A 14,659-nucleotide genomic window follows, 5' to 3' on the forward strand; every position below is an offset into this window, starting at 1 on the left:
GAAGCCCTGTGGACACATGAGTGAAAAGGGAAACGTATCATTAGACACATATGTAATCAAAGTATGCTAACTCTTCATTCAAATGTCCATTGAAGACGCCTGCCTATAAGTTTGATCAGCAAAATGAAGGAGAGGAAGGTGTGGGAATATAAACCTATAACCCCCTCACATTTCTTTCTTTCTTTCTAAAGAGATTAGACTCTTCGACCTGTAGCTCAGGGTTAGAGTCTAAAGCCTGATGCCACCTAGTGTCAGTAAGTGTAACTGCATGCTTACCTCTAAAAAGGCGTTCATCTGCTTCTGGACCCTGTTCACGAACCTCCACTGGATCACAAGGCTGAGAAAAGGAAGATGGGGTATAATATGTTAAGAGTATAGTCAGTATAAATGGAGAATTAGGTAATGGCATATCAGACCACTGCAACAGCCATGGGCGGTACACAAGCCCCCCAACACACACAAAGACACAAAGACACACACAAAGACACACAAAGACACACACACACACACACACACACACACACACACACACACACACACACACACACCACTATATTTGCTTACTCAATGTATTCCTTTTTGTTGTCGTTGGTGACCACCATATCTGAGCCACTGGGTTTCAGATCCACCTGGTAAGTCTAGGGAGAGACGCATGTATAACATCACAATGCAGCAGAGCGGTAACTACAGTCCCAGAGGGCAGTGGGCAGCCTTATGAATATGGAACGCAGCCTCTGTATTACAGATGAGCTATGCAGCTTTACTATTCACATTAGAGACCTTGATTGGATACTTCAAGGCTTGTCTTGTCCTATATGAAAGGGGTGTGGTGGGGTGGGGGTGGGGGTGGGGGACACACTCCTGTACCTGTCCAAAGTTGTCCTCATCGATGCAGAACCTCAGGTCCAGCTCAGTGGGGTCGTTCTCCAGAATCCACTTCAGAGAGTTGTAGTACTCACTGTCCTGCAGGGTCACAACAATGGGACAGTATCATTTGATGTAAGTCCACCTCAACAGAAACTCTCCATACTCCTGAAACTGTCCTGTTGGGCCAGCCAACTGTTCTCACATGCCAGGTGAGAGGGATATAGAGTGCCCTGCGTAAGTAATGGGACAGTGAAGCATTTTTTTACTATGTATAAAAAGTGTTTCTTTCTGAATTTTATTTCTGAATGGTGAAACCAATATGTACAGGAATACCATCAAATAAAAGCTGACGATCTCTATTTTAACCTCAGAGTAATTGCTTGAACTTCTGGAGTGTAGAGTGAAAAGAAGAACTAATGCCTCACTGTCCCATTACTTACGCAGGGCCCTGTAGAAGATGTGATGATTCTAAGAACTCACCACTGACTCCATGTCCTTCAGCGTGATCTGCTTTCCTAGCATCATCTTGTAGAAGGGCCTGATGAAGAAGCCTGCCAAGAGAAGAGCAGGTTTAACCAAACAGAAGAGCAGGTTCAATCAAAGACCAGGTTCAACCCAACAGAAGACCAGGCTCAACCCAACAGTAGACCAGGTTCAGTCAAACAGAAGAGCAGGTTCAATCAAACAGAAGACCAGGTTCAATCAAACAGAAGACCAGGTTCAATCAAACAGAAACATCGGAGGTTTCAAGATCTGAGGCTCACAAAAGGGCTCAAAGTAAAAATGTCTCAATGTTGTTGTTGTCAATTAAAAGGCAACACTGCTAGTGTGACCCCTAAGGACAACCCACGCAGCTTACCGTCCAATAGCTTCCCATGGAACACGGCCATCCCTGCCACGCGGCCAATGAACTTGAAGTAGGAGAGGTGGTCTTCATTGCATAGGCCAGAGTTAGGGTTGATCTGTAGTGTGTAGTTATCTCTGGATACAGTAGACAGGACAGAGGGGTCAGATACACACAACCTCCTAAAACCACTTCCTAGGTCACAGTTGTTGGGAGTCCCAGTGTTTTTACTTGGCAGGAGCATGCCCGACAATTACACACACATCCCAATCCCCCAATCCCCCCCCCCCCCCCCCCCCCCCCAATACCAATGGTTTCCAAAAGAATGTGGACCATTTCCACCCTCACAATAAAGGACATGTGGGTGTTATTGGTAAAATGTCCTTAACTGTTGTCATAGTAAGAGACATGTCTGCCCTGTCCTCCCTCTCCAATTTCCTACTGTCCCAATAAACGTCAAAAATGTGAGATTCCAGTTGTTGGAGTCATAGAGCCTGGGGGTTGCTTCCTTGGGCCAGGATCTAGACTTGATTCACGAAGTGAGATAACACTGATCCTAACGCAGGCCTTCCACGGTCCTAACGCAGGTCCGTCAAGTCAACAACACTGTGCAGGGAACACATGAGACCCTGTCAGGACAGCACTGAGACCAGTATTTACTAAGCAGAGAATCTCCTCTTACTATGACAACGGTTGAGGAAATCTGACCACATGCCCTCCATTGTGAGGGTGGAAATGGTCCACATTCCTTTGGGAAACCGTTGGTATTCAGGAAGCCAGACTGAATGAGAGGAAGAGCCGGCCTATAAAAGGGAGAGGAAGCTGACTGCAGGTCTTTGAACGGCTGTTCCTATCGGTTCACTGCGCTTTGTAGAGAAGAGGAAACTAATGGTGCACGTTATTGTGCCTCAGATGCATGCAGTGTCTTATAATACCTACAATTATCTAATGATCTCATTTCATTTCATGAAATCAATTAACATGGTAAAGATCGGTAATGATGACATTCCTGTCATTAAGATTAGTGGAGGCCAACATAGGGTGTCCTGACCAACATAGGGTGTCCTGACCAACTGCTGCCTGTTAATAAGCTGTCCATCAGTGCGGGTGGTCAGACACTGGCATGTGTAGCACCGGGGGGTGTGGTACAGGGGGGGGTGTAGTACCGGGGGGGTGACAACAGCAAACTACACACAACTAATATACTGTACATTTTCATTGGTACTGGAATAGCATGTGTAAAAAAGTAAGACGAATCTGACTACTGAGAAACATTAATTTACCAGTTGTTACTACTTGTTACTAGTTGACTAGAGGTACAAGTTGATGTCTGAGTTGGATCACACTTAAACAAAAAGTATGAAACACAAAAGATCCTCAAAACCCGTTTCTACAGACAGAGAGAGCGACAGACAGACAGAGAGAGAGAGAGAGAGAGAGAGAGAGAGAGAGAGAGAGAGAGAAAGCCTAGCTCTGGGTCACTCACGTGGCAGAGTACTCGAACAGTCCATAGTAAGGGTTGAACATCTCTTTGGACAGCAGGAAGAACCACTCGCGGGCCACGCCCCCGTAGTCCAGGCCCTTCTCCGACTCAAACTCGATCCAGAGGCGGGACTTGAGGATGTCGGGTCTCTTCAGGGACATGATGCGTCGGTACGACTCCTCGAAGATGTTGTTCCTGTGCAGCTTCATCTCAAACCTGTTGGGGATGTCCGCCTGGGCAGGGAAACACACACCGTTCAATGCCACGCAACGCGCTTCACATAAAGGTCCTCTCTGATAGGATGTTCAGGGGTTGGGGACATAGAAACTAAAAGCAAGCCTTCCAGTTAGTTTTGGTCCTTAGTATTAGGGACAACTGAAAGACCAGTACCAGAGGATCTGAGGGTGGTACTAAAAGACCAGTACCAGAGGATCTGAGGGTTTGAGAAAGCAAGATGAAACCTTGAAAAGGCAGCTTGCCTTTCTTTCTTTCTTTCTTTCTTTCTTTCTTTCTAGTAAGATGCCGCCGTTTGTTCTTCAGAGTGTTAATTGGGATGTGTGAGGTGGAATGTTTTTACACTGAATATAAAAGCATGCTCCATTTGGCATTTAATTAACGGTGCATTCATTACACACACAGTACCTGAGATTCAAGTATCATTTAACCCCAACCATGTATTCGGCAAAGCAGAGCTGTGTTATATCATAATATGTCTTACCGGTTTCTTCAACTTCTTTCTGAAGTAGTCATATTTCTGTTTGAATTCTCTCGAGTACGGCACAGCCTGCAATGAGACAGACACACACACACAGACACACACACAGGCACACACACACACAGAGCAAGTCAAGGACTGTCTAATCTAGGAGGAGGGTCTTAGTGCATCTAGGGGACAGTACACGGAGGAGTTGGTGGCAACAAGAGAGGGTCAGTAGTAACAGACCCCTGTGTGCATACGGGTGATGACATCACTGACGTCAACGTGAGTGACCACTCGGTATCTCTGTTACCACACAAGTGTTTACAAGATCTTTGTTGTAAACACGAAGACGACGACGACATCTCTGACGGGTGTACCCCCCAGAGTGACGTCTTCGTTGAGCACGCCATGGGTGAGCGCGATCATTAGCGTCGCGTCAAGAAGAGTGACGGTGTGTAGTCTGTCATGTGTGTATCAGGGCAACAGTATCCTAGCCTAGACAGACACCAGGGACACACAGCGACTCACAGGGCCCGTGATGGCCGGGCTCTGAAGGCGGGGGTCCTCCCACTGGGTGTTTTTGGTGTCTGAAGGAGACAAGATAATAACAGAGAGTTGGAGTTAGATAATATACCATTATTGATAATATACCATTATATTGTCCAAGCAGACACAGAAATGAGCAAACAATACAAAGGCATGTGCAGATACACACACAGATACACACACAGATACACACACACACATACACACACACACATACACACACACACACACAGATACACACACAGATACACACACAGATACACACACAGATACACAGCTTGTAAACACGTGTTGACATCCCTGATATGTCAGGTTTAAATAATTAATAGGCAGTAAGACAATCCACAGGGTCAGGCTCAGGGATTGATTGATCTGTGTAGTGAACCATTCAGTCTGACAGACACAGCCAGACTCCCTCGGCTGGACCCAGACAGCGTTGAAGCTGAGGTAAGGTGCTCTCTCTCCTAGTCTAGGGCTGAACCACAACTAACAGTGTGGGTTTGAGAGACAGAGAGATGGAGAAAGAATTCATTAGTCTGATTAAGGAGAGAGACAAAGAGATGGAGGGAGGGGAGATGGGGGGGGGGGGGGGGGTGAGAAGGTGGTGGAAGAGACAGAGAGATGGAGGGGGGGGGTGAGAAGGTGGTGGAAGAGACAGAGAAAGTGTAATTAAAGTGTCAGATAGTAAGAAGTGAGAGACAGAGAGGTGGAGAGTGAAATAAGTGTGTGTGTGTGTTGTGTGTGTGTGTTTGAGAGAGGGAAGAGAGAGAGAGACAAACAGAAAGGGGGTGAGCCCCCGGGCCTTACTGTGGTCGATGTAGAAGGTTCTGCCGTCGGCGTGAATCCTCTCCTCCCAGCCCGGCTACAGAAGAAGAAGAGAGCAGAGGCGAGTCAGAGACTCACACACAGACACGGGGGAGACCAGGGAAATAGAACCAACAGCACAGGCATCCATCCCCATCCATTCAGTTCTATTTCCATGGGAGTGACGAGGCCGGGACACCAGTACAGCACACCCAGAAGGACCAGTACACCACTGACACCTGACACACAGTGACGTAGAGCCACAGACAGACTGCAGTCGGCCGGAAAGGACGGACGGACGGACGGACGGTCGGAACAGAGAGCAGGGGGGAGGGAGGGAGAGGTGGCAGGGGGCGGGGGCGAGAGGGGAGCCTGGCTCCGGTCTCAGTCTGACCCCCCCCCCGCCGCCAGGGCACAGAGATGGACCCATAGAGATGGAACTGTTCTGTTCTCTATGGGGTACGACTGCTGTGGCTGTGGACCAGGATCCTAAACCCAACCACCATTTGATACGGTGGAGACTAGGGAGGAAGGGGGAGACGTGGGAGAACATGGGGGGGGGGGGGGGGGGGACAGTCCACTCACATGCAGCAGACAGCAAGCTGCTTCTGATTACTACTATAGAGCTACCTCCCTCTGTCCCTCTCCTCCCTCCCTCCCCTTCCATCCTGCCTATAGTAGTACATAGAAGGAGTGTCCTGTCTGGTCTACCAACGCCCTGAGTTGCGTTTCAGAGACCTTTCAGACACAGACACAGGAAACTCTGGACACTGCAGTTTTGGGGGGTCCCGAGGCGCAGGTGGGGGAGGGGGGGGGGGGGGGCTCTGATGAAGAACGAGAGGAGGGGTGATGAGGATGGTGGTGGTAGTGATGGGGGGCGGGGGGGGCGAGCACAGAGAGAGGAGGGGATGGAGCGGAGCGATGAAGACAAGGAGGAGGGAGACACAGTCATCATCAGGTCCATGCCAGAATGCAGTTCTGCAGGGCGGGGCGGGGCAGGGCGGGGCGGGGCAGGGCAGGCAGTCAGACAGACAGTCAGACAGGGCAGGCAGAGGGAGGCTGCGCCTGGAGCCTAGGCATTCAGCACCAACCTCCTCTGGTAGGTTCTGCCAGTTTAAAGATGTCCCCCGGCCCCAACGCCACGGACAGAACAGAGCAGAGAGGAGAAACAAACACACCGCTGGCCCGTGAGTGAGTGTGAGACCAGGCTGGAGTACCTAGTAGTGCCACTGAGCCTTAGTCACTCCCCCCCCACCAAAAAATGGACGGTTAGCTAAAGCCTAGCTAAGTGTATCCATCATAGAGTTACAAACACTAGAGGGAGCACTCCCTCAAATTAACTGTGATTATATGGGGAGCGCCATGTAGTCAGCTTTCTTCATTCTCTGTGTTTTGAGCGGGCATATATCCAATGTTGGTGATTCACTGCCTGTGCTGGAGTGTCCGTTGGCACAGTTTCAACCCGGCTCCGGAACCCAGGGTTCTCCCCAGGACTTTTGAACAGCGTGGAGCTGGATTGCATGATCAAAACCAGACTTTACTCTATCGTTACTAAATATATCGTTTAATTCGCCTTGTAATGTTTACATAGTGGCGCCAAAAAGTTCACAGCGTGACCCAGCGCCACTCTTCCATTCGTTGGGGAGAACCCTGGATTGGCACCAGTAGACCAGTAGATGGCGTCACACACCTGAAGGCCATTAACAATCTATTGTCCTATTGAAGAAGAAGACCATGCATTGATCCAATTGGCTGATGCCTTCCCAGCTCATAGGAAGTGCCCCCCTAGTTGACGACATGGCGCCCCCCGTGCTGTCACGAATGCAATGGGTGGGAACGATGGCATGTGCCTTCTCTAGGGATTCTAACTCTGTGGTATCCACTCAGAGGTGGGCGTCTGTCCTACCTCATTGCCTGATGGAGGCAGCATAATCTGCATTATTTTGTTTTAATAACCACAAACCCTGATTGGCTTCGCCACATGAGCAGGAAGAGGCATACAAGAGAGCTTTTTCCTGTGGTGCAGCACATAAAGGTGCAAATTAAAAACACCTCAAAACCACGACGTGACACAATTTCCAAACTAAGCGGAAACAAAAGGTGAACGAGGACCACTAATCAGGCTCTCGCTCTCATCGTCAAGACAACGTAGGTGGTAACGGCAGAGAGCAGAGGAGCAGACGCAAGCTCCTCTCACATAACGGCAGGGTCCTGCTGCTGCTGCTGCTGCTGGCGCTCCCTGGGCCTCAGGGCTCCTGGCCTCAGGCGCTAAGTGCTAATGAGGGATTTAGCTAAAGGACCCCCCCCCAGACATCCCCTGCTTCTCGCTCCCTCTTACTCTCTTTCTCTCTCTCTCTCTCTCTCTCTCTCCTCTCTCTCTCTCTCCTCTCCTCTCCTCCCCCCCCCTGCTTTTCTCTCTTTCTCTCTCTCTTTCTCAAACCCCCATGGAAAGCTAATTAGGAAAGGCAATGAAAGGTTGTTTGATTGAGTCTGACCATATACTCTCAGCAGACTCACACAACAGGCTCCGGTGCTGTTTCATTCCCACACTCCCAAGTCAAACGGGAGGGGGGGAAAAGGGGCTTTTTTTTCACTCAAAAAGGCAGTTTCACTGTGACGACCTCGTAAAGGACCTGGCAGCACACCAGCGTACAGTTGTCTTAGGAAAACACAAAGACAATGCTTAACGATCTGAGCAGCTTAACGAGCGGAGCTACGACCACTGTTTTCTATATGTGCGTCTGTTCCACATTCCTCCTGGTTGCGTAACGGCGAATACGTGACAGATTAGCCGTACGTTAACTGTTGAATATTAACATTGAGATATTCCAGTGGTGAGCTGGAGAGTGCTTGGTCCTTTATGTGGGGGGGGTGGGGTGGGGGGTGGTGGAGGGTTAAAGGGTTCTTGCTATAGTGTACAGGCTGACTTACAGGTAGAGGGCCCAGGTCTCCATGGGGGGGAGGGGGGAGGTTAAAGGGTTCTTGCTATAGTGTACAGGCTGACTTACAGGTAGAGGGCCCAGGTCACCGGGATCCAGAGAAGCCTTCGTCCTCATGTGAACGGGGTACTTCAACCTTGGGTCCTCCTGAGAGAGAGAGAGAGAGAGAGAGAGAGAGAGAGAGAGAGGGAGAGAGGGAGGGAGAGAGAGAGGGAGAGAGGGAGAGAGGGAGAGAGAGAGAGAGAGAGAGAGAGAGAGAGGGAGGGAGGGAGGGAGGGAGAGAGAGAGAGAGAGAGAGAGAGGGAGGGAGGGAGAGAGAGAGAGAGAGAGAGAGAGAGAGAGGGAGAGGGAGAGGGAGAGAGAGGGAGGGAGAGAGAGAGAGAGGGTGGGGGAGAGGGAGAGGGAGAGAGAGAGAGGGAGAGGGAGAGAGAGAGAGAGAGAGGGAGGCAGGGATGGGGGGTTAAAGAGAGAGAGGGGGGAGAGATAGAGAAAGAGAGAGTTATATAACCATCAGAACCTCCAGTTTGATAAAAATCTAACACGCCCCCTCAAATTGACAGAGACAGCGCTAATGGTTTTTCATTTTAGCCAGAGGATCAACATATTACGCTGGAACGCACATCAATATTTCCCACTTAGTTTCAATACCATTTCCCCATTACACTTGAATTGATTGATCTTCTCCAGCGGGTCTTCCTCAAATTAGATGAGAGTCGATTCTAACAGTACAACTTTTGACCACCAGGTGTCTCCACCAGACCCCATAACACATCTCCTCGGCTGTTCCAGACCGGAGCCGTTTGCTCGTTCACAGGCAAGGTTTGAGGAGAGGGGACGCGGCAGAGCTCAATTATAGCCCAGTTATAATGATGTAATCATTGAATGTAACTCTAATTAATTAGCAGAGTGCTTGTTCTGTCAGGAAGAAGTTCATTAGTTAATAAGGCCAATTTCCATTTCGTTGTGCGTTTGGCAAGCCAACAGATCATCGCAGATAGCCAACTTGGCATAAAACCACAAGCAGAGCTAATTTGTATTCAATACTTTCCTGGCCCCTAGCCTCTATATGTGCTTTGGCCCACTTCTCTGACTACTGTATGGTTGTCATGCCAAACATGTTAACTAAAGCACATCATAGATCTGGGACACGGCTCGGTCAACGCAGGTGCAGGTGCGTAACAATGTCTTTCTTCTATTGGTTCTGCGTTCCTAAACGTCTGTGGTCACGGGTCAGCGGTCACGGGTCAGCGGTCAGCTGACTAGTACTCACCCAGGTGGTGACCCTGCTGTTGTGGTCGATGAAGAAGGGTCTCCCGTTAGGTGCTATCCTCATCTCCCACCCCGGGGGCAGGAAGCTCTGCTGGGGCTTGTGCCCAGACTTGGGGGAGCTGTAGGGGGAGGGCTGGGGCGACTGGGGGTTGGATAAGGTGTCCTTCACCGCCCTCCTCACCTGGATGTTGTTAGCCCCCTGAGGCAAGATGGACGCCAACGGAGGAGAAGAGAGATCAGCAAAGTCTGCAGCCATCATCAACAGCACATCACCTCCGCTTAATGACTTCTTAATCACTTTTAAATACTAAATTAAGCCTGACTTATAAGTTCCTAAATTATTCTCTAAAAACAAATTATCTCCCCGTTCCTTCGGTAATGTCTACTTTTTCTAATATAAGAAAAGGACCTTCCTAATTGCTCTCTTAATCCCCCCCATCCCAAATTTTAATTGCCACGTTCACAAGTGAGAATTTCACCTCAATTTACTCTCTCTCAGTCTTGAGAAAAACACCACCCGTTCCCCGGTCTTCATTAATTAAACTTCCTCTCAGGCCGCCTCTCTTGGCACTGGCTGTGTGCACCACTCTGAGGTATTAAAAAATGATTTAAAAAAAATACATAAAAAAGAAAACTATGTATTCTCCTAATTAGCTCCACTTTTCCTCACAGGCTCACATTCCATAATTGAATTTCCCCCTCCAACTCCCTCCAATATGTTGGGTACGTTTGGAAACTGTTCTGATTTCTCCATAGCACAGAAGCTTTAAAAAAATAAATTAAAAAAAAAAGCTACGTTTTTTTGTACCCCATTGGTTAAAATGTATTATTTACCACACTACTACGCAGGCAAGTGAGCCAGAGTGAATGTACCGTTCACCGGTCTGGTGGACTCTCACTGTGCATGGATTTGCACGCAACACTGGATAACTGAGAGAGAATGGCAACAAGGATGTACCTCAGTGAGCTTTAATGAACACTTCCACACGGACAGTATCATAATCTGACACCCACCCACACACCCACACACACACACACACACACACACACACACACACACTGTATTGTGCTGTCAGTGTGGTATTGTGAGCTGTGGGTAATCATGTGCTCGGACACTGCGGTCTGGGTAATTGTGCTAACAGCGGTGGGCCGGGTAGGCCGGGTGGGCCGGCCTTGTTAACATGGTTCCTGAGCTCAGGCAGCGGAGCGTCATTACACGCTGTCACATGAGGCTCAGCCTGGTTAGCGTTAGCACGCCGTCGTCATTATCAGTAATTGCCGTGATGCTAACCGCTGAGCTCAAACACGAGGCGAGCAGACAGATTAGCTAACGACTCCATCCCCTCATTCCTCCTGCTGTGTTCCAACGCTGGCAAAGGGCAGAAAAGCTTTTTCCCTGACAATTCGAAACCCACATATATTGTACAGTACAGGACAGACAGATAGACAGACAGATAAATAGATAGACAGACAGATAGATATTTATATAGTATTATATTGTACAAAAAAAAAAAAAAAAAAAGTAAAACATGGGCATAGAACATCTAAACAGTTACAAATTACATTTAAGAGAGTAAAATGACCTCAGAGGCAGGAAGAGGAGGAAGTAAGATGAGTCATAGGTGAAAGGAAGCCTTCCCAGATCGCTGAGGTAAACCCTCCTCGTGAAAGGAAGCCTTCCCAGATCGCTGAGGTAAACCCTCCTCGTGAAAGGAAGCCTTCCCAGATCGCTGAGGTAAACCCTCCTCGTGAAAGGATTAGTAAATCAAGGGAGTGGCATATCTCTAGTACTGTCTTAAGTAAGTATTTACCCTTCTGGACTTTTTCCACATTTTGTTGTTACAACCTGACTTTAGAATAGATTTAATTTATGTTTTGTCACTGATCTACACAAAATATCCTATAATGTCAAAGTGGAAATATTTTTTAATATTTAAAACTGAAAAGCTGAAATATCTTGAGTCAATAAGCACTCCTAAAATTAGCTCAAATGCAAAAATGTCTTCAACAAGTCACTCAATAAGTTGAACTGAGTCCATCTGAGTGCAAGGATAATAGTTCATGTGATTTCGGAATGAATATCTTTTGTTTTTATAGTCTCTGGTTTGCATAAGAATCAATTACACACTGTGTGGATTAGGATGTCACTACCAACTCAGCAAATTTCATAATTCTCTCTTGATCCTGACAAACTCCCCAGTCCCTGCCGGTGACAAACATGCCCATAACATGACGCAGCTACCACTATTCTAACTGCATTGCATGGGTTTAAATCTGGATTTGCACTAAACGTAATGCTTTGTAGTAAAACCAAATAAACACATTTCCAGCCACTTTCTTTGCTGTATTTCCATTAAGGCATTCTTTTTTGGCCACTTGGTTATAGAGCAATTTTGTAAAAAGCATAAAAGCTGTGCTATTTCCTCTCCACCATTCAACTTCGTAGATTTTTGTAATTCTCCCCAGGCGTCAGGGTAGCATTCCTGAGCAGTTCTGTTCCTCTCCATCTGCTCAGTTTGTAATCAGTTTATAATGACAACCTGATCCACAAATCAGAGACCCTATAAAAACAAAAATATTAATTCCAAAATCACATGAACTATTATCCTTGCATTAAGATGGTCTCAATTCAACTTACTGAGTGACCTGTTGAAGACATTTTTGCATTTGAGCAAATTTTAGTGTCATAGCAAATGGGGTGAATAGTGATTGACTCAGCCATTCATTTTTAATTAATTTGTAAAGATTTCTAAAACATAATTTGTATCACTTTGATATTATGTGGTATTTTGTGTAGATCTATTATATTTATTTTAAAGTCAGGTTGTAACACAACAAAATGTGGAAAAAGTCCCGGGGGTGAAGGCATGTACATCCAACCTCTGCCTGAGGAACCAACTCTTAGAATAACAGGAAGTGGACTGACTTCAAGTTCTCTGAGCCATCAGCTGATCCAGACAGCAGCCAACACACACACACACACACACACACGCACGCACACACGCACGCACAGACACACACACACACGCACAGACACACACACAGACACGCACACGCACCCAAGCGCGCACACACACGCACCCAAGCGCGCGCGCACACACGCACACACACACGCACACACACACACGCACACACACACGCACACCCGAGTGATGAGTGCAGCTAACCTGATACGCATGACAGCTGCTAAAGTCACTTCACCGCCATGACGCAAGATTTCAACATCCCCCCCCCCCCCCCAGGGCAGGTCAGGGGTCCTGTATGACCCAGATAAGCACCTCAACAGTCAACACCCACCACATCGCCTTCTAGACATGACTCATCCACCATTCTCCATTGAACAGTGGAAGAGTACCAAAAGAACACACTAACCCCAGTGTCATCAACTTCTGACAAAGCTCGTCGTCACAATGAGCTGAGAATGAGATGGTGATCGTGATCATTAGTCACATCGGTAACAACGTGATTCTAGATTCACACAAGTGATTCTAGAACGTTCTATAGGCCTTGTGCCAAACGATGCAACACCACCTCTAGCCGTAACGGCACAGGGTATGACCGCTGTTGACAGAGGGACCAACAGAGGGAGCATTGTCCTGCATTTCAGGTTCTCGACCAATAAGATAAGGTGATGCAGCAGTAACCGTGGGGCTGATCCAATCACACATCAGAGAGCAGCCAACCATGTTTTAGCTGCCTGTATGATACACTCTGACCCAGTTTCATCATGTGACCACTAACAACTAATGTTCTCAGGTGGTTGTATTTATCAGATTATAGTATTTAATCGCGACGACATTCCGTATGATGACTCCAGAGATGAGAAAAACCCCCAAAAACGTGACCACGGCTAAGCTGTATCCTCGCACCACACAAATGAGTCAGTCAGCGGTCAAACCAGAAGCCTCCTGAATAGAATCAAATTGCTTGGAGCAACAGCTTGAAATTGCTTCCAAATTCTCTTGGCGACGGTGACGACGGCCGTCACATGTTCGTGGCGAAATGATTAACAAGCAAGGTCAGGATAGACGAGCTGTTTCATCTGGCTAATCATTTTCATGATACAGGACATCCATCGCAAAACTCATCCACACTCTGTACCACCAGATTAGGCCGTGGAATTACTCATGAAGAAGGGAAGGAAGGAAGGAAGGAAGGAAGGAAGGAAGATGAGAGAGGGAGGGGTAAAAAAGGAGAGATGAATAAATGCTGAGGTAAACGGCGTCACGATGGTTAGAAGGTAAGAAGAGCGGCAGCAGGACAGCGGAGGAGCTGAGCCTGAAAGAGAGGAGGGAGAGATCGAGGGAAGGAGACGAGATGTTAGAGTGAGGGGGGGAGGGAGGGAGGGAGGGAGAGGAGAGGAGAGGCGGAGGGGTAGGGCGGGACGGACGGTCTCACCTCCAGGGGCGTGGACAGGGTGACTGTGGGGGAGCTGAGGCTGCGGGGGCGCCGTATTTGGGGCTCGTGCAGGTGGCTGTTGGGCGAGGCTGTGGAGGAGGTGGAAGGGGAGGCGGCTAAGGACGAGGCCGAGGCCGAGGCCCCACCTGCCGAGGCCCCACCTGCCGTGGCGGCGGCGGCGCCCGAGGTGCTGGGGCCGTCTTCAGTGTGCAGCTAGGGGAAAGAGACGGGTTAGTTTACCAAGCGGGAGGGGAGGGGGAAGAGGAGGAACACAGCGTGCAGTGATCGGGCTGTTCAATGCATCAAAATGGCGGTTCCTGCACGCTGCTCAAGGGAAGGTCAACAGCGTGTAATCCACGGCTTCACGGCTTCACTGTTGGGCTACGATTTGTCATTTAGAACATCGAAGGGTGCTTCTGCTTTTATATCCGATTAGCTTTAAACACATACGGCAACTAGTGCCATCTTGGATTTGATTTGACACACACACACACACACACACACACACACACACACACACACACACACACACACACACACACACACTAATGTGAGTGAATTAGGCTTCCTGACACAGTGCTTACAGTCATTGACCTTCTCTTTGTCTCAAAGGCGACGTTCTCCCCAAAGAATGTAAGAGGGGCGCTGCGCTTCGCTGTGACCTTTACGGCGCCACTTTGTAAACATTTCAAGCGAAATTAAACAATTTTTTTCCCCAGTTATGATAGTTACTCTATCTTTGATCATCGTTGTTAAAAACGACAGTGAAAGCGGCATGATGCTCCGCAGTGAATTCTGCATTCTGACAT

The 14,659-nt window shown here is 48.3% G+C and overlaps 1 protein-coding gene across 4 annotated transcripts in view; it reads right to left on the reverse strand.

Moving 5' to 3' along the window:
• Positions 1-14,659, reverse strand: part of nedd4l (NEDD4 like E3 ubiquitin protein ligase) — a 47,616-nt gene that overhangs the window by 3,253 nt on the left and 29,704 nt on the right. For all 4 annotated transcript variants that reach the window (XM_083670282.1, XM_083670281.1, XM_083670283.1 and 1 more), the window contains 13 exons: positions 13,851-14,063; positions 9,454-9,651; positions 8,253-8,330; positions 5,248-5,302; positions 4,423-4,481; positions 3,913-3,978; positions 3,198-3,427; positions 1,727-1,848; positions 1,348-1,418; positions 868-963; positions 565-638; positions 277-337; positions 1-6 (listed from right to left, as the gene is read on the reverse strand). The exon at positions 1-6 is cut by the window's left edge and continues 54 nt beyond it. In XM_083670282.1, the coding sequence (XP_083526408.1) occupies positions 1-6; positions 277-337; positions 565-638; positions 868-963; positions 1,348-1,418; positions 1,727-1,848; positions 3,198-3,427; positions 3,913-3,978; positions 4,423-4,481; positions 5,248-5,302; positions 8,253-8,330; positions 9,454-9,651; positions 13,851-14,063 (1,329 nt within the window). The remainder of the gene's footprint in view (positions 7-276; positions 338-564; positions 639-867; positions 964-1,347; positions 1,419-1,726; positions 1,849-3,197; positions 3,428-3,912; positions 3,979-4,422; positions 4,482-5,247; positions 5,303-8,252; positions 8,331-9,453; positions 9,652-13,850; positions 14,064-14,659) is intronic.

This window comes from Argentina silus, assembly GCF_951799395.1.
Source record: "Argentina silus genome assembly, chromosome: 5".
Lineage (NCBI taxonomy): Eukaryota > Metazoa > Chordata > Actinopteri > Argentiniformes > Argentinidae > Argentina > Argentina silus.